Source organism: Stegodyphus dumicola, chromosome 3 (assembly GCF_044657685.1).
Source record: "Stegodyphus dumicola isolate Sdum_Otavi_A_Nest chromosome 3, ASM4465768v1".
Taxonomy (NCBI): Eukaryota; Metazoa; Arthropoda; class Arachnida; order Araneae; family Eresidae; genus Stegodyphus; species Stegodyphus dumicola.
Window position 1 is genome coordinate 9,085,574 of NC_140770.1, and position 20,176 is coordinate 9,105,749.

The following is a 20,176-nucleotide window of genomic DNA, read 5'->3' on the forward strand; positions in this document are numbered from 1 at the left end:
ATAAAATACATTTTATAAACTCAACTCCAAATAAAATAAAAATTTAACATGAAATTTTTAGAATTTTAGGTTCACGGTAGTTTACAAATGTTATAAAAGCTATATATTAAATATGGAATTAAATTATGAAACAGAATGTTTTAAACCGTGCGCGCAATTTGAAAATATGGCGAAAAATGTTGTCACAAAGCGGATTAAATTATAAAAATATTTGTGGCAACACAAACTTTCTGATTACTATTTCAGAAAGCAGCTATATTATGTAGGCAGCTGTAAAAAGTTGGAAATAATATCTTTTAAAATAAATAAGTTATCCCAATTCTTGCAACAGTCACCTATTGGAACATCTTATGGGTTTTAAGGTGTATGAGTCAACCAAATGGTAAAGGTTTGGTGCCCGTCTTCCCCGTTCCTAATCGGGACTCGGTACCCCAATATATATTAATAAATAATAAATAAAATATACCCAAAATTTTGACACCCCTTTAAATGCCACATCCTCTCAGTGTTTATTTCTTTTTTACTTCTTAATTTTTTCAGTAACTTACTAAAAATCAGTGTAAATGAAAAGGAGTGTCATTAAATATGACTCCAACTATCAAAAAACTCTATTTATGCGTATATACTACTGATTTATTTAAATACAAATTAAAGTTGGAAAAAAAAATTTTTCGCCTTTAAACTGGCAAGTTTATATATTTATATTGAGCTCAGCAAATAATTTTATATGTATTATCAGTCAACAAAAATGCTATGTTTATTCAAAAGTTGAAATTATCTGTGATTAGATACTAACAGAAAGAGGTGGTGTAATGAAAGTGATCAGATTTATGACCGTAGCATTATTGAAATAGTGCTGGAACAAACATTAAACTTTTTAATTAATTAAAATGCACATAAATTAATTTAAAATGCAATTTATATACCAGAACAAATGGCTAAAATGAGAGAAGAAATCACATAAGCTGCTGAGTGGTTTTAAATAAAATCTTTTATGTCCGTTAAAATTTCAAATTTTGCTGTTTAAAAATGAATAAAACGACAAATTAATATTATTAATAATGACTATAAGCGTTTTAGAAAATATATTATAATTAATTCATGCATTAAAATTGCTTTGAGCGTGTTTTAAAAAACAAAAACAGGTAAAGAAAAATTCTACTCTCATTTTATATTTTTGTAATATTTCTAGCCAGATAAGGTTTTAAACAAAAGCTTGTCATTTATATTCATATAATCAATTGAGCTACTGCTCAATTGATTAATCTATACTGCTACTGCTATGTTTTATTATATATATATGTCAGGAATAAATAAATTGTTGAAGAATCATAAATGTAGTCGTGGCTTAAATAATCAGACGATAAGTTTAAAAAACAGGATCCATTTATTATTATTCAGAAGAAATAGCAGTTATAAAAATCAGATATCCGGAGTAAATACAAAGAATTACTAATAACTTTTTGTATGAAGTTTATCAGGTTCAATGTTCCTTCTAACCTTCTTCGGGAACATACAAGGACCTGACTCGGAACAGAGAGCTTACTAAAGCTATGTTCACTAATTGTGGTAAGTAGACAGGATACAGACGAAGGGTATACAAAACCCTTTATTTTTCTCTATATACAATAACTTCCGTACTTCGGAATACACTGACCCTCAACTCGGGGTCTAACGTAAAAAGTATAAAAATAAAACTAAACTCTAATTTAACTTTAGAATAATACACGTGGAAGATTGGCCTTATAATAACAGGAAGCGTATGTAGCACAGAGACTGTGAACACTACAATACGTTTAATTTATCAAGAGGATTAAAACCTCTGGCCTGGAAGGCGAACAGCAACTGCGTAACTTCTAAGGTAAGCGGCCTGCGTTGACTTACTGCTTCCTCTCTTTCTTGCTTGGCAAAAAGCCACAACTTAAGTACTTGGCGTTCGCCAGACAAACTTTGCATAAAAACCTTCACGCTTATAATTCTGGCCGGAAGTAGAAAATAAGAAGTGATAGTAAAGATTTAAAATAAAATAAACGTTAGTAAAACTTAAGATCCTTACAAGTTTACTGCATCGTGACATTTAAGAAAAAGGCCCGATATGTCTATGTCATAACACAATTAAGAGGCAATCGGCCTAGTGCGGCCTTTACCAATATATTATAAGTAGGGTGTCTTTAATGATGAGTTGAATCCAGTAAGATGGAACGTACTTTTTGCACCTAGTGCAGAGTCTCTAGAAGAGAAGTAAACGTGGCTCCACGATGTGAGGATTTGCAACTTGAGAATTTCTGCCGCTCGGCTATGCTTGTCTTGAGAGAAGCTGCGAATTAATCTTTATCTGCACAGTTCAGAATGGCTTGAAAAGCTAGGCAAAGTTTCTGCATATTTGATTTAGCTGATTTAATTCTCTGAACTATTGTGGTTATTGATTTCACGAGAAAAAGGGTTTTCTGATCTTTGAAAATGTTAATGATTTCTGCTAAATTTTCCTGCGGGTTTTTCTGCTTAACTTTGTCACTGTAAAGGTTTTTAGGCATTTCTTGATTAGTTTGGCCTGAAGCTTGAATAAATTCGGGAGAGTCATCTTTAGTAGGAATTTCTTGTGGTTTTTCTATCTTCTCTAAATGATTGAATCTTTTTCTGTATACCTTACAACCACGATAAGAAGAAACGTGATTTTCTTGACAGTAAATGCAAGTTGGTGTTTCATCTGGTTTTAATTTACAGGTATTGGATCTGTGATTTTGTCCGCACTTACAGCACCTGACCTTTTTAAAGCAGTTATTTTGGGAGTGCCCGAACTCCTGGCAATTGAAACATTGAATTGGGCGTTTTCTGGGCTGATATTTTTCTATTGTGATATTGAATCCGAACATATTGTTTAATTGATGAATTTTCTCTCCTGCAGAATTTCTTTTTAGTTCAAGGAAAAATATAGGTAAATGGATAATTTGGTCTTCCGCTTTCTTCGTGAATTGCTTTACTTTAATTATAGGGAAGCTTCTGCGTGAATTACTTGCTCTGTGTAGGATCTTGAGATATTCTTAAGTATAACTTTAATTGAAGAGGCTGAGGAAATTTGGTACGTATGAAAACTAATCTGTGCTTTCTTGAATTTATCAACTGTAGCTTTATAATCGGCTTCGGTGGTAGTGTAAAGGAAAAATCTGTCTGGCTTTGATTGTAACTTCAAATTCGTTTTAAGTTTTTATATAAAAATGTGCTTTTTATTTTTTTTTTCTCAGAAACTAATTCAGTAATCGAAAAATCGATCCGTTAAGTTATTAAGACACTATTATGAATACAATTAAAAAAATTGAAGCAAAAATATTGAAAATTTTGGAAGAAGAAAGAATTTTTAATTGTTGAATTTTTTGTCAAAAAAATTCAAATTAAACAAAAATTAATAGCAAAAAAATTTTTTTTTCAGCTTAAAACCATTTTGTCTCATAAAATCACTTAATATTATTCATAAAAAGTAGATGAAAGTGCTTAAATAAAAAAAAAATCATTCAAAAGGTACCGAGTCCCCTTAATCCTAATATTAGCCGTCTAAATACAAAATTCGTAACAGTATAATAAAATTATCTAAAATATTTAACCCAAAATTTCAACTTACCAGGGTACGTAATAGGGTTGCCGTGACGAAAGAAAACTAGACCAGGAGGATTTCGAACTCTGTATTTTTTTGCCATAAGATTGTCGGACATTTTTAATAATTGCACTTCGTAATCGCTGCAGTCATCATCTATTTGTTCCAAGTGCTTTAGTATTTCTTTGCTCTCCTTATCATTTTCTTTATCTGCCCAAACAATAAAATTATAAGCATATTTAGAAGGAAATAAACAATGAAATTCAGTAAAAGAATAAGGGAGAAATTTTTACAGAAATATATTGCTAGGTACTCCTGTTCTTCGATCATCCTGAATAACATATCTCTGTTGATATTTTCTATGGTGTCTTCTGTTTTCTGCTCAATTAACCACTGCAGGAGATCTTCTTCGCTCATGAGGTCTCCTGAAATTAAATTTTGTCAATAATACAATCTCACGTCGATATTTTCAATATACACGCTTCAATTTTCCATACATCCATCTCGCGTATTTTTCCCCAGCGTTTTAGCGCCAGGTTCTGGAAAAAAAATTTTAAAATATTCGCCTCATTTTCCCATTTCCAATGCGGTCAGAGAACGAGCTACCCTGAATTTTAAAATGGATTCGCCCACGTAGTGGTTGCTTTCGACTTATTAACAAAGGACCCTCGCAGATTGCTAAGGTCACGCCGAACCTTTCTCCTTATAAGTTTTGAACTTAATTGCAGCCTAATAGAATAGCTGACCCATCACGGGGAAGTAAACACGAACTCACATTCAGTCTACGATTTCGCCGAGTCGGCTGCCTATTCACCTTCTCTAATTATGAATGGATTAGGCTTAATGAGTAGCAGAGTAACCCAATAAGAACGGAAGAGGTTACAGTTACAGGGAAGTAGAAACGAAGGTATCTTATTTGATATTGTACAATTAATATTACTTATTGGAATGTAGGTTTCTTTTAAAGACATAATATTGTGATAGTTAAGTGCAGTTCATTCACCACCAATTGTCATCGGTTATGTTCTCCCTCTAACAGTGTCCTTCAAAAATTAAATGATTGGCATAATTTTCCTCTCTCGTTTTTTGGACAATACTATTTGTAAAAAAAGGGGTGAAGAATACGCGGGGAAATACGGTATTTAATGCAATAATGTACCAGAAATAAATATAATGATAGATAATAATACAGTAACATACATGTAATAAATAAATGGTAATAAATATGCTAAGCAATAACATACCTAAATAAATAAAATAATAAATAGCTGAAATAAATGCTATACATTATGGGGTGACTGTAGGGGAAGGCTACATTAAAATTTTTCTCTTTTTATTTATTTTTTCCTAATTATGCATGTGTGAAGGTGACTTCCAAGAATGTCACAGATGCTATTCTTTCTATTAATTCTTCACATTTTATATTTATAATTCAGACGACTATTATTCCGTTTCCGTTCTAACGCATCCGTTGGCGTGGAAGTATCAATTGAGTTTTTGTACGAATTGCATTCAAGTATGTTCAGTGTTCTAACTGAACACCATCTGAATGCAGTTCACTGTGTAAAATATCTCAGCAGAAATGTCTTATTGCATCCTTTCTGACCTGAAATAATATATTTGAATTATAATAGCTGAAAATCTGATATACACACACTAGCCAATTAATTAGAAACCTTTGAAATTTTCATTTGAATGCGTGCTAGGGATGAAGTATGTAATTTTTTTTATGATGTGGGTTACACGTGGTTAGAATGCTAGTATAAATAAGGTGTAAGAATGCTTCTCACGATGAATGAAGTAAAATGCGAAAAATGATAGATATTTCACCATTTGGAAAAAAAAAAAAAAAAAAAAGGCTTATTGTTGGTTGGTGCCCGTTTATATTGTTGTTGTTGTTGTATTATTATTGTTGGTGCCCGTCTATATTGTTGTTGTTGGTGTATTATTATTGTTGGTGCCCGTCTATATTGTTGTTGGTGGTGTATTATTATTGTTGGTGCCTGTCTATATTGTTGTTGTTGGTGTATTATTATTGTTGGTGTATTATTATTGTTGGTGCCCGTTTATATTGTTGTTGTTGGTGCCCGTTTATATTGTTGTTGTTAATGTATTATTATTGTTGGTGCCCGTTTATATTGTTGTTGTTGGTGTATTATTATTGTTGGTGCCCGTTTATATTGTTGTTGTTGTTGTTGTATTATTATTGTTGGTGCCCGTTTATATTGTTGTTGTTGGTGTATTATTATTGTTGGTGCCCGTTTAGCAGGGGCGTGGATTTCGAAGACAGCAGAATCTTGCTAGCTTCTCAAAAGCAGCCATGTCAAAGGTTTTCAAAAGTTGAACGTTACTGCGGTTCGAGCACAGTTTTTCAAGAGAGTGATCGGCGTCGTCTCTGACTAATTGTACGGCAGAACATGGATTCCACTGTGCTTCAACTGACACAGATCGTCAACCAAATGTGTGTGTGTGCGATTATGGCAAAGCCTCGAGGGCTATCTGCCTAAAGGGAGGGATGCCTTTCGTGGAGGACTTTCTAAGGGAAACTGGCTCGTATACACGTTACACATGGGGAAAACCACGAAAACGCCCATGCAGCCAGCCCGTTCGCGGGATTCGAACCTCGGACCGAACTACCAGTGTTCAGCGACTTTACCGCTCGGCCGCTGGTGGGCGATCGTCAACCAAAACTTTTCCCAACAGATTTCAGCTCGAACTATGCACAGAGAACTGAAGATTATCAGAGTGCATAGTCGGGTGCCTATGAGGAAACCAGTCATTTTTGCCCGACATTCAAGAATTCGTTTGCAGTGGTGACGGGAAAGAAGACACTGGACATCTGGCGATTGGAAACGGGGGTGATTCTTCGGATTATGGTAACTTGGCGATTTTTTGGCGACCAACCCTGTTACAGCAACCTGCTAGTTTTATTTTGGACGCCATTTTGTTTTCACGAAGTAAAGGTTTTTTTTTTTTTTTTTTTTTTTTTTAAAATTCAACATTTTTTCCAACAATCTGCTAGCCGAATTACGCTTATACTAAAAATTTTATGGAAGAAAAATGCTTAATCATGACGAAGATTATGTGCGAAATTGGGAGAAAGTGCAGAATCGCAAACTGCTTGCCGCGTTTTTAAGAATTGCACATACACGGTATCCATGTACACGTCGACCTATTTTCACTTAAAAAAAACATCCCAGAATTGCACAAAAATGGCATTGCACACACTCTTGACTTTATCTATGTACACATCGACCTATTTTCGCTTAAAAAGTCAAAGAAAATTGACAAAAATCCAATTCTTCTTACTCTTGTAAAAAGCGCCAAACAAATAAGTGGGCGATTCTGCACTTAAGCAGCGAAATTGTTTCTAAGTGTTTATTAGCTAAAATCACGATCGAAATTTTCCGGAAAATGTCACATGACATGTCTCATGATCTCTCATTTCTCTGAGACAAAATAATCTGTTATTCGAACTGTGTACTTCTCAGATTACTGCTAAAGTCCTAGCTAGTAACCTTTATCGCCTTACCAAAATGTCGCCAAACTACCTGTTACCATATTCCAAAGATTAGCCGAAACGGGTAATGTAATCGAATGAATCACGCTCGACACCATGTTTTGCAATGACAGAAGACGTTGAGTTTGACGAGAACCCCACGAAGACATGAACCCATCTTGCCTTACTCGCATTGTGAAAGAGTCTGGTGGGAGTATCATAATACGAGGCATGTTCTGCTGGCATGGAAGTGCTGCTCTGGTATTCCTCGAGGGTAAACAAACAGCCATGAGATACCTAGATATACTGGCAGATCAAGTGCACCATGCAATGTTGCATTTTTACCCTGATGGCGGCGCGGATACTTCATGGACGATAATGCAGCTCTACATCGTACCAGAATTGTTCAAAATTGGTTCGCTGAACATCAGTCTGATTTCCAACACCTTCCCTGGCCACCGCATAGCCTGGATCTTGAGCCCATAGAAAATGTGTGGGATATGGTGGAAAGACGCATCCGACTCCTCTTCCACCTAATTGACAAGATCTAGAAATCTACATAACCAATGCATGGCATTCTGTGGACGCAAATGCATTCCAGAAGACTCGATGCCCAAACAAATCAGATTTTTTACGGGTCGACACTTTCCTGAACATATACCACCAATGGAGAAAAAGACTACTCCAGTCAGACAACGTTTCCTTTGTTGTCGTAAAACTGATGAAAAGGTAGAGAGGATACGACGTGAGACTCGAGTTTATTGTAAAGACTATGGTGTAGGCTTGTGTTCCCTGTCACGGTTTCGTATATACTACCATGCTGTAAAGGATTTGTGAAATTCAAAGGAATCTGAGGGACATGGAATTCATGGCAGTTGATATAAATAATATTGTAGTATTAGTTTATTTATTATTTAATTTGTTTTATTTTGCTGTAATTTGAGCAAAAATTCATTAACATTTCCAATATATGTGAAAATATTGAATATAGTAGTTATTCTGTTTAAATTTTCGTTTTATTTTAAATAACCCGTTTCTAACATTTTGATGAACAAACAAAATTAAACAGAAATTTTTTCCACTTTTGGCACGTTTTTCTCAAATATATTCCACAGGCAAGGGGTTAAAACCTTAACAAACTCTCTGGCAAATTCTGACGATGTTAATATTTCAGAAAAGAAGAAAGACTCTGAAATATTTCAGATTTTTTTTTTTAATTTGATCAATGGAATCATGTATTTAAATAGTTATTTATATACTTTTGCACTTTATTATCCATGACAGAGTAATATTTAATACAAACAAACTACAAGAGCCATTTTGGTGTGAAACTATCATGCACAACTGAATTATAAATGAGATATGAAAATGCATACCATCGTAAATGCTTGGAATCATGTTCTCAAAATATACAAATGACGGTACAGAAGATATTCCCAACTCTGCCGCAAATTCGATGTCATCCGTTTTCAGTATCTGTACGCCATAACGGTCTGAATCGTCATCTATATTTTCAAGTTCTTGTAAAATAGAATCACATACTGTACAGTTTTCATCATCTGTTTAGAGAGAGGTAAAAAAGGCAAAGATTACAGAAGAATATTATCTCCTTTTCATACTAAACTACTTTATATCCTCGCGTATTCCCCACCCCAGATTTTCAGCGCTTAGGTTCTGAAAATTTTTTAAATATTCGCATCATTTTCTCCTTCCTTTACTGTTCGTAGTTTCTCTCCCTGAAGGCTAGTTTATTAGTCAATCATATTAAGTCAATGGTTTTTATTCAATATATTGCATTTAAATTTTCGTATTAGCATTTCATCTATTTAATTTCGTCTTGTATTTGTTATTTGAAATGTATTTTTTGCAGTTTGGTGTGATTTATTTGATTACGGTTGAGCACTCGAAGGCTATCTGTCAAAGGGTAAGGACGTATGGAAGTAAGAAAGGAAGGAATGGCCAACCGGAGCTAGAAGTAAAGCACTGCTTCGAAGCTTCGGTCACCAGATGGGGTATTCTTTATTTACATTCAGAAGCTCCATTGACAGTGTTCTGATAGTATTTCGATACACGGCAGTTCCATACAAATCGAAAAAGGGACACTTTCGCATGAAAGAAACATTCATAGTGTAATGAATTTGTATAGTTTAGTGACATCTACGCAAAAATCACATCTTGGTTATTTTTCGATAACTAACAACAGCGATTTTGATTATGAATTTGTTTTATAAAATTTTAAGCTGTTGAACTACAAAAATATAGATTTCAACAAAAATGTTATGCTTAAAGAATGAAAAATACCTTACGGTACCTCTAAAATTGTATACGTCTTTCGATACCCTTGATAGAGTATTCGCTACTTTTATTTTATGTTCCAAATGCCAAAATGTTTTAAATAAAATAATTTTTTTTCACATCCATATATTATTGTAACATGTACATTTTAAAAATTTTTAAAGGAGAGGCTTTACTGCTGCTCATTTTAAACTCATCGTTTTAATTTTATATATCTGAAAAATAATCACTTTGGGCTTACGTTTTACTTATTTGGGTTAATTAAAATAAAATCCTTATTTTATTCCCTTTCAGAAATGTTCAGAGAAAGTTAAGTACTATTTAAAGTATTTCGCTAATTTCTAATAATTCTCTAATTTAAAATGAACCGAATAGAGCATTAATTATAAATAGACTTATATTTTTCGATTTAAAAGATGCCTCAGAAGCCAAAAAATCATGTCATATTTAAGAAAGTGTTTTAGGAAGAAGCTCCATAAATAGAAAAGAAATAATGCATAATTTTAATATTAATAATACAATAAACTTTGATCTTAATTTGTGTACCTTAACCGAATAAAATCGAATTACCTTAATTTTTTTTTTCTAATGTAATTAGCGAAAACTTGTGAAAATATTTCATTAAACCATTCTGAGAAAACTGTCCTGCGAAAAGTATAGCATTTAATTCCGTTCATAATGAAATGTTGTTTAAAAATATGTTGTTTTCTTATACTTAGGAGCTGAAGTGTTGTAGAAATATATATATATATATATATATATATATACATTTATATGTATATTTACGACGTAATTACAAAATATTTACATCCGATCGCGTCAAAACCCATTGAACTTAATGGTAAATGACTCAATGTTTTGGTCACCACGTAGGGATCCGCCAGTGCTTCAGATACCAAAAAAAGATCCAGGCCAGTCGACAGCGACGGCTTTGCAATCCCCCCTAAACATTTGATTGCAAAGAAACCACCCAACACAAAAGAAAACTCTAACAACATTACAATTACAAACTCTTACACTAACATACAAAACGTCACAGAAACCACAGAAAACGTAACGCAGCAGCCGGCTGAAACTACAACACCCAAAACTCAGACACCACCACCCATCTTCATTAAACCGCGAGCTGATTGGTTCTTTTTACTGAATCAGCTACGCAGACACGCAACGACTGTCCAATCCAAACAAGACATCGAATTTCTACGACTCACTACCACTAATGAAACAGACTATCGGACAGTCGTCAGATTTCTCACAGAAAACAACATTCAATTTAAGTCTCACACACTAAAATCTGACAGACCACTCAAAGTGGTCATTAGGGGATTACCCTCCAACACTCCGATCAACGTTGTGCAGACTGCGGTCGAAGTACTTGGTTTTAAAATCCATAAGATATCGTAGCTGAAGAAATTCAAGACAAAAATGCCAATGCCACTCTTCTACCTCCAGATACATAACAGCCTCAAAGCTTCAGAAATATATTCAGTTACTGAACTCCTTGGCACAGAAGTGGTGATGGAACACTTCAAAGGGCAGAAAGGTCCCTCGCAATGCTGGCGTTGCCAGGGATTCTTTCATTCTTCGGAGGTCTGTACGTTACCTCAACGATGTGTCAGATGCGCTGGTCCGCATCAGGCGAAGGAATGCACCAAGCCCTTCGAGGAACCCAACAAATGTGCTAACTGTTCTGGAAGCCACGCAGCAAACTGGAGATCCTGTCCAAGATTCCCTGGATCCAAAAATCGTCAACCACCAAAGCCAAGTACAAAACCCAGTCAGACCGTTGGCAACACGAACAAATTTAGTATACAACATAACTCATTTCCAACACTGCCGGCTGCACACACTCCCAGTGCAAATAATACTCGTCCTGGAGTATCCTACTCTGCTGCCCTTACGGGTATGCAACAGACTGCACCCCCACTTATTCCAAATTTATCGGTCCCCTTAGGAGCAAATCCGACTCTAAATTGTACCGAGATCCTTTTGGCTATAATCCAAATTTCTAATCAGCCTGGCATTGACCAGAGCAAATTACTTCTGGCATTCAAAAACGCCTTACCGCAGCTCAGAGTGGCTCCATCTGGTGCTGACGCGGCCTACTATATCTTTGAGAGTTATATTACTCTCCAATTCTCTGATTCCCACATTCATTAAAATTCAATACCTTGAAAGGGTTGAAAAATCTAAAACTATGCACCTGGAATGCAAATGGCATTCTTTCCAAATTCCATGAGTTTAGAGACTATGTAGAAGAGAAGGATTTTGATATCATTTTTGTCCAAGAGACCAAACTCCAGCCAGGGAGAGCTCCCAAGCTTGTAAATTATGCACTTTATAAAAATGACAGGCAAGCTTCGAATACACGTGATGTTTATCATGGTGGCACTTGTATCTACATAAAAAATTCAATCCCGCATCGCAGAATTGACACTCCAAATATGAGCAAACTTGAAGCAACAATTATCGAAATTTTTATTCAAAATTCACCATCCCTAGTCCTGATCTCTGCCTATCTTCCACCAGGTGGAAATTTTCCTGTGGTCGATTTTAATAAACTGCTCAATTTTTCAAATAATCTTATCATAGCTGGTGATTTAAATTGTCACCACCAGCATTGGCGTTGCCATAGATCAAACCCTGCTGGTCGTGGCCACCTAAAATGGGCTCAGTGCGCCCAAATTAAAATCATTGCGCCGGATTCCCCCACTAGATATGGTTCACGGGGTGCCCCCTCTTTTATAGATTTGGCACTCTTTAGAAACATCCCTTTTGGATATCAAGTGACTGTTGAAAATTGTTTATCATCAGATCACAACCCCGTAACCATTGACCTTAGCTGTACTATTTTTACTCAAAATTTTCCGGCACTCGTCTCTACAAATTGGGACAATTTTCGCTTTAAATTAAATTCTAAAAGCATACCCTCCCTCGAAATTAAATCCAGCCATGATATTGACAAAGCAGTAGATCAGTTAACGAACACCCTAACTGATACTTATAAGGAAGTATCAAAACCCACCCTCAGACCCAATTTTCGTAAAATACCTCAAGAAATTAAACTCAAAATTAAAGAAAAGAATAGAGTACGGAGACTTTGGCAAAGAAATAGAAATCCTGGCTTAAAAATTCAACTCCGTACTCTCCAAAATGAGATCAAGGCATCATGTGACCAGTTCTTCCAATCACATTACACGAATTACATTCAGTCCTTAACGACCAATGATAACAGTCTTTGGCGCGCATCAGCCCGCCTACGCAAACACAAATCTAACATTCCGTCCTTAGCTACGGACGCAGCGGTGGCTCACACAGACGCTGAGAAATCCGAATTAATTGCGGATTCTCTTCAAACTCAATTTACACCACATAATGAAGGAATTTTTGCGAACAACGCAAGTTCTTTCCCACAAGATGTTGAACGTTTCCTCTCCTCGCCTTTTGCGAGAGAAATACAATATACATCCATGAGCGAGGTAAGTGAATACATTACCAAGCTCAAACCCAAAAAAAACCCTGGTATGGACTCTATTTCTAATCGTATGATTAAAAATTTACCCACCCATTATCTATTTTTCTTAGTAATGCTTATAAATTTTATGATACAGCATTGCTATTTTCCTCAAAGCTGGAAACAAGCACTTATTGTGCCTATTCCAAAACCAGGCCAAAGCCTTTCTAACCCTCAAAATTATCGACCTATCAGCCTCCTATCCTCGTTATCAAAGATATACGAGTTTGTGTTACTTAAACGCCTGAATGATTTTCTCCGAAATCACAACGTTCTAATTGACGAACAATTTGGATTTCGAGCAAAACACTGCACCACGCACCAGCTGCTGAGGACAGTGGAGTTCATTCACGAAGGGTTTCGTAACAAAATGCTTACTGGCGCTTTATTTCTTGACATAGCCAAAGCATTTGATAGGACTTGGCATATAGGAATTATTATCAAGCTCATACGACTTGACGTTTCGGCCCATTTAATTCATATAATTAATTCGTACCTCACTAATAGATCTTTTTCTGTACGAGTTAATTCTATCATTTCGACACCCCGTCCTATACTAAGCGGCGTCCCCCAAGGGTCACTTTTAGGCCCAATTTTGTTCAACATTTTCATAAATGACATACCAAAATCACCAAGTATCACTCTTGCACTTTATGCAGATGATACGGCCATCCTAGCTCAACACAAACGCCTGGAAAACTTAGTCCAAAACATTCAGAGTTATCTCTCTAGCCTTGAGCACTGGCTCATCACTTGGAAAATAAAAATTAATGTTGCTAAATGTGCTGCTATGATATTCAAACGTAGCCCCCTCCCGTACCCTTCCATTAATATTAAATTCTTTGACGACTATGTTCCCTGGTCAAACTCTTACAAGTACCTAGGAGTTGTACTTGATTCTAAATTAACCTGGCGCCTTCACATTGAAAGTGTTCTCAATAAAGCGAAAGGTGCTAGAGCCCAACTTTACCCATTTTTAGCTCGGAAGAGCCAACTGTCAATTAAAAACAAAATTCTTCTCTATACATCAATTATAAGACCTGTCTTCATGTATGCATGTACAATCTGGGGTACTGCTGCAAAAACTCATGTGAAAAAACTTCAATCCTTTCAAAGTAAGACCCTACGTATGGCCCTGAATGCAGCCTGGTACGTCCGTACAGATGTGATTCATTCGGACCTAAATATTAAACCTGTAGATTACCATATTAAAAAACTTAGTCAAAATTTATTCCTCAAAATTGAACAGATTGATAACCGAGCACTTCAGCGGATTCCTGCATACGATCCTGCTATTCGCAGCTCACAGAAGAGACCGAGAGCCGTGATTGGCCGAGAGTTCGGCATCTACCCTCCATCCAAAAGGGCAAGACACGCCCTCTCAACATCAGTTCCAGCTCCCAAGCCCAAGGCGATATTTTCCGGAGTACCTTTGCAACTTAATGCAATTACCTCCACAACTTCGTTAAGGAAAACTGAGGTGATTAAGACAAAGCACTGGCTGAAGGGTAATGAAGGAGACCATTATGGGCTTACGGGGAAGGAAGTGAATAAGGAGTCCATTCTATGGACGATAAATTCTTTCTGCTTTCAACCTGTTTTACTAGGTTGAAAGAGAGAGAGGTGGCGGATAAGGGCGGATTCCTGAATGCATTGCATTAATGGAATCGCAAAGATTGAAAGACAATTAGCCGGGAATCGTAATTTTCCAGGGCTCGGGAAAGGTGTATTAGGTAATACGGAAAACCGCAGTAGTCGCTAATGCTTTGGGGATGGGCTGGGGGGGGGAGAGAGTCTTACGACTAAAGCAGAGCAAGGGAAAGTGGAACGAAGAGAAGGGGGGAAAGGATTCAAGAGTAGAAAAAGTTCTCCTATCGCCCGTGGCGAGAGTACAATAGGAGCAACTTTTGGAGCGGAAAGAACCGTGAGAGAAAGTTAACTGTAGAAAAGACGGAGAAGTTTTAGGATAGTTAAAGGGAAGGGAATTAAAGAAAAACGTTAAAAGTTGGAGAGGAGAGGTGGATTAAAAAGTGGAAAGAAATAAAAAATGGGGACAGAAATGACCAAAAATACCTGATTGCTGTTGATGTTTGAAGATATGCAAGCTTGTACATGTGCAGATTGCTGGAACAAAAATACATTAATAAAGTGTTTTGAGTAGCATGTGAGGGAGTTAGATTTAGAAGATTAGAATATTAATTTAAACTTCAAAAAATTAGGCAGTTTAAGTTGAATAATTAAGTTAGGTGATAAAATAATAGAGAAACGTTAAAACTATTGCAAGTCTGATTTAAGATTGTCTGGGCCGTGTTTTATGAAAAGATGAGGTCTTGGCAAGTGGAGGGGCATGTTACCTATAGCAGCACGGATATAAAACCGAGAAACGAGGCCGGATTAGGTCCGGCGGGCATGTGGAAGTATGGAATTAATTAAGGGTCGTCGGGTTAGGCCCGTGAAGTGCTTGTTAATTTAAAAATTTTTAGAAAGAATTCCTAGTCAAGCAGACACCTCCGCTTCGGCTTCCTAGGAAAGATGTTATAAGTTCTCTCAAGAACGCTCCTAGGTCGCTTAGCTGAGCTGGGCTCAGCTGGATCATAAGCAGGAAGCGAATGCAAGACTGGGTTTTCGATCTGCGTTAATCTATTAAAGAATTTAGCCGAATTTTGCCGGAAAAAGGCATCTAGGGGTAGAATTTTGAGATCGTTATGAAGCACTTCATTACGGACGAAATAATGAGCATTTGTCAGGATACGAAGCGTGACGCTCTGGAATACTTGTATTTTCTTTAGATGACTATTGGCAGCAGTAGACCAGACGACAGCTGCGTACGTCAGGATCGGTAGGATGGTACTCTTGTATAAAAGGATCTTATTGTTGAGGGAGAGGTTGCTGGTTCTTTTGAGGAGAGACATCAGCTGGGTTCTTGTATTTCTTGCTTTTGAGATGGCGTAATTGATGTGGGTATTCCAGAGCAGCTTCGCATCTAGATAAACTCCCAGATATTTATAGGAGTCCACCCAGGGTATATTTTCTTCAAATAATCTGAGTGGAGGGAGTTGATTATGGACATTCCTCTTTCTGGAAAAGAAAACTGTGGCGGCACTTTTTGCGACATTAATTTTGATTTTCCAGGTAATGAGCCAGGACTCCAAGTCTGTTAAATACAGCTGTAGGTGATTGAGAGTGGCATGTAATGTTGAGTGCTGTGAAATGATGGCTGTGTCGTCTGCATAGAGTGCTAGATCGACACTTGGTGCTTGTGGTATGTCATTTACATACAAGTTGAAGAGCGTGGCGCTAAGAATTCCTCCCTGAGGCACCCCAGCCAGGATAGGGCGAGGAGAAGAGACAGAATATTTTACTTTGACAGAAAAGGTACGATTAGTGAGGTAAGAGTGCATTATGTGCACAAAATTAGCCGAAATTTCAAGTCGCATGAGCTTGAATAAAATTCCGATATGCCAACATCTGTCGAAAGCCTTTGCTACGTCTAAATAAACAATAGCTGTAGGCTTTCCACTGTGAGATCCTGTATGAATGATTTCAACTACCCTCAGTAGCTGGGCCTGAGTTGAGTGTTTAGCACGAAAGCCGAATTGCTGAGGAATAATAATGTTTCGGTTTCGGCAGAAATCATTCAGGTATCTAAGCAGTATAGCTTCGTAAATTTTACTAAGTGAAGACAGAAGGCTGATCGGCCTATAATTTTGAGGGACCTTTGGGTCCATTCCAGGTTTTAGAATAGGAATGACTAATGCATTCTTCCAGCTATGGGGATAATATTTTAGCCTTAGCATTGAATTTATCAAAACTGCTAGGTAAAATATGAATTTAACTGGTAGATTTTTAATCATGCGATTAGAAATCCTATCCAGGCCAGGTGCTTTTGCAGGGGTGAGATTTTTGATCAAAGCAGAAATCTCAGTCATTGTTGTGGTGATGGGATCCTCAGAATTTGTATCTGAGGAGAGAAATTCTTCAACTTGGTGTTGGACTTCATGCGTGTGCTCTGCACAGGAATCGAACATGAGTCCAGTGTTAGGTGAAAATTGTGTTTGAAGGCTGTCTGCTATGCGTTCAGCCTTTTCGGTGTCCGTTAATGCCATCCGGTCATTGACCGTGCCCATTAGGGGGGGAATGTCGTGTTTTGGTTTGCGAAGCCGTGCACTAGCAACCCAGAGGCTATTATCGGAAGTCTTTAAGGACTTAAGATAGTTTGCGTATTTTTCGTCTGTGTATTTCTTAATGTCAGACTTGATCTCATTCTGGATCCTTCGCAGTTGCACTCGAAAATTTTCCGAACGTGTATTTTGCCAGTCTCTGCGAAGGCGGTTTTTAATTTTGATTTTATCTTTAATGTGATCAGGTAATTTATAATAATTTTGCCTGAATTTGGGTTTGGAAGCAGCCGTAAATGCGCTTCCTAGGGTTTGGTTGAGCCTGTCAATGGCAAAATCAACCTCCTGATTATCGTGAATTTTGATAGGGGGGAGAATACCATTTTCCAAGACATACCGAAAGTTGTCCCAATTTGTGGAGACTTGCGCCGGTAAATTTTGGTTAATTTTGGATGTTTTAAGGGTGAGGTGAACCGGATAATGGTCAGAGGACAATTCCGGAATCACTTCGATCGAATAATCTACTGGGATATTTTTAAATAAGGCCAGATCAATAATGGAAGGAGCACCCAACCCCCCAGGAAACTGGTAATGGGTGGGTGTGTTTAGCGCAATAATTTGGATACGGGCGTCCTGAGCCCAAATTTTGAGTTTATCGCCATAGTTGTTGGCAGTGACACAATCCCAACTTCTATGACGGGCATTTAAATCTCCTGCGATAATCAGGTTATTTGCAACACCACTTAATTTTCTGAGATCAGAGATAAATGCGGGTCCCTGTCTCGGAGGCATATAGCAGGACGCTACTGCTATTGGGGGACAATTTGGAATATGAATTTGTACTATAGTCGCTTCTAAGGCCTCCAGTGGTGGCGTGGGAATCCTAGAATGTTTTAGGGAGCGTTTTACATAAATGCTAGTGCCGCCACTAGCACGAACAGTGTCACTGATGCATACCTCTCTGTCATTTCGGTAGCAGAAATAATTCGCGATGTTCGCGCTAAGTCCCTCAACCAGATGTGTCTCCTGAACGAGGAAGAGGTCCATGTGATGCTCATTAATGAAATCCCGGACTTCGTGAATCTTCTTCTTGATTCCGTTAGCGTTCCAGTAGGAGATCAGGAGAGAATCTTCACTGGTTGCACAGTTGAACTTGAGGCCGTTAGTTTAAGAGGCCACAGTATGCCTCATAAATATAAAATGCTCTCTCAGGCCCCGTGGAGACATTTCGGAGCCTGGGGAGAGCATTTCTAAAAGCCTCGAGGAGGATCTTGTGTTCGATACCGAATTCCGAGGCGATTTGGAAAACGCTCCGGAGGGTATCTGTGCAACTTCCATCATCTACGGTCGGGGCTGGAGCCTGGGCCGGTGGAGTTGGCTGGAGAGGACGCTGCTTCGGCGCTTGCTTGGGAGCTTGCTTCGTCACAGGTGCTTTGCTCTGGTCCTTGGTAGATGATGGTAGTCCGGGATTTTTCCGTCCGGAAACGACATCACTAAATGAGGGATCCGTGCTGCTAATCGGAGCTTTAGCCGGAGCCGGTACAAATTTTGCAGTCCCGCTATCCGATCTAATAGGGGGGTTTTTGTTTTTGTTGGCTGGGTTTCGGGGACAGTGAAACCAGTTGGCTGCGTGCCGCCCAAGGCAGTTCGCGCAGGTGTTGGCTTCCTCCGGGTCTTTGGTGCATTGGTACGCGTAATGCGGGCCGGCGCACCTCAGACACCGGATTGGCAGTGTGCACACTGCGGAACTATGGAAGAAGCCTTGGCAGCGCCAACACTGGCTCGGTCCCTTCTTCCCGATATGCTTCTCGAACTTGATCTCAATGCCGAACATTGTGGTTTCTTCAAAAATGTCATAGACATTTAATGCAGGATTTAGCTGTACTAAAAATAATGGCATTGGGTAGCGGGACCTGTGCCTACGGAGTTGGGTTACAGAGATAACAGAATAACCCAGGAGTTGCAATTCAGTTTTGATTCTTTCTGTTTTTGCTGAGTTGGGTAAGCCGCGTAATATTGCCTTTACGGGCCGATCCTGCTTAAGGTTAAACGACTTATATTCGGCGCCCTGATTGTTTAAAATTTGGGCTACCGAACGATGGTCTTCCTCGGACTGCATTTCTATGCGGAGAAACTTACCCTTCATCCTGCAGATGGCCGTAGGCACAGTAGCTTGCACTAAGGAGGTAAGAAATTCAAAGTCTTTTGGCTCTACAAAGAAGAAAGGAATTTTTCTCTTTGAGTTCTTAGAGCTTTCAGTAGGGGGGGAAGTACCGTCTCCGGGTTGCTCCACGAGATCGCTGTTTTCTTCTACCCTAGCCGCAGGTTGGGTGGGAGGCAATTCCTCCTCCGGTTGTTCGCTCCAAAATGGAGGTAGGCTATTGTTAGGTTGTGGTTTCGAAGGGGAATTTGGCGCACCTCGTGCTACAGGATGTTCCAGCTCCCGCGCCATGAAGGAAGGACGTCTCTTCAGCGAGCTGCCATATAATTGCTTATTACATCTTCTGCAACCACTATCAAGATCTTCAAGCAAAGTTATCAATCTGTTTACTTAAGAATCACATCTCCCGCAGATTTCAAATCTGCCTAAGAATATTTTCATCGCGATCTCTATAATTATTTGCACTCCCTAACACAAGCCACATGCCAATGAGCCTATTAATCGTAAAATCTTTCCTATCCGCTTTTTGCTTTAGTGTTTGTACTGTGTATATAAAATTATAAAAAACCAAAAAAAGTATAAAATATAAAATACAAAAAAATTTTAAAAACCAAAAAACTTATAAAAAAATTATGAAACTTAAGTTTTTATTTCTCATCTCTATCCCTAAACTCTCTCGAGCCTGTGGCTCCCTCTAGTGTGCATCAAGTAAATCACTTATGCCAAATTTTTCTTATTTCTGCTCGCTTTTATTAATTCTGATGTGGAGGTAGATGGTTTTGAACCATAGGAACTCCGAAATTTTTAAATCATTGGCATTGCATTGGTACGGGAGAAATCTGTTTAGGGCCACTCCATCTTACTTCCTACCTCCATGTAAAGACGCCTTCGTTGAAGACCTCCTAAAGAAATCTGACTCATGTATACGTCACCCGCGGAGAAAACCCACCATGCCGTCAGCTCGTTCGCCAGGATTCAAAATCCGGCCTGAATGTGTTCA

The 20,176-nt window shown here is 37.9% G+C and overlaps 1 protein-coding gene across 1 annotated transcript in view; it reads right to left on the minus strand.

Moving 5' to 3' along the window:
- The window catches only part of LOC118197552 (uncharacterized), a 214,945-nt gene that overhangs the window by 78,836 nt on the left and 115,933 nt on the right, over window positions 1–20,176 (minus strand). Inside the window, exons 20-22 of the mRNA XM_085812555.1 lie at window positions 8,465–8,647; window positions 3,883–4,014; window positions 3,617–3,799 (exon numbers count right to left, since the gene is read on the minus strand). Of these exons, the coding sequence (XP_085668681.1) occupies window positions 3,617–3,799; window positions 3,883–4,014; window positions 8,465–8,647 (498 nt within the window). The remainder of the gene's footprint in view (window positions 1–3,616; window positions 3,800–3,882; window positions 4,015–8,464; window positions 8,648–20,176) is intronic.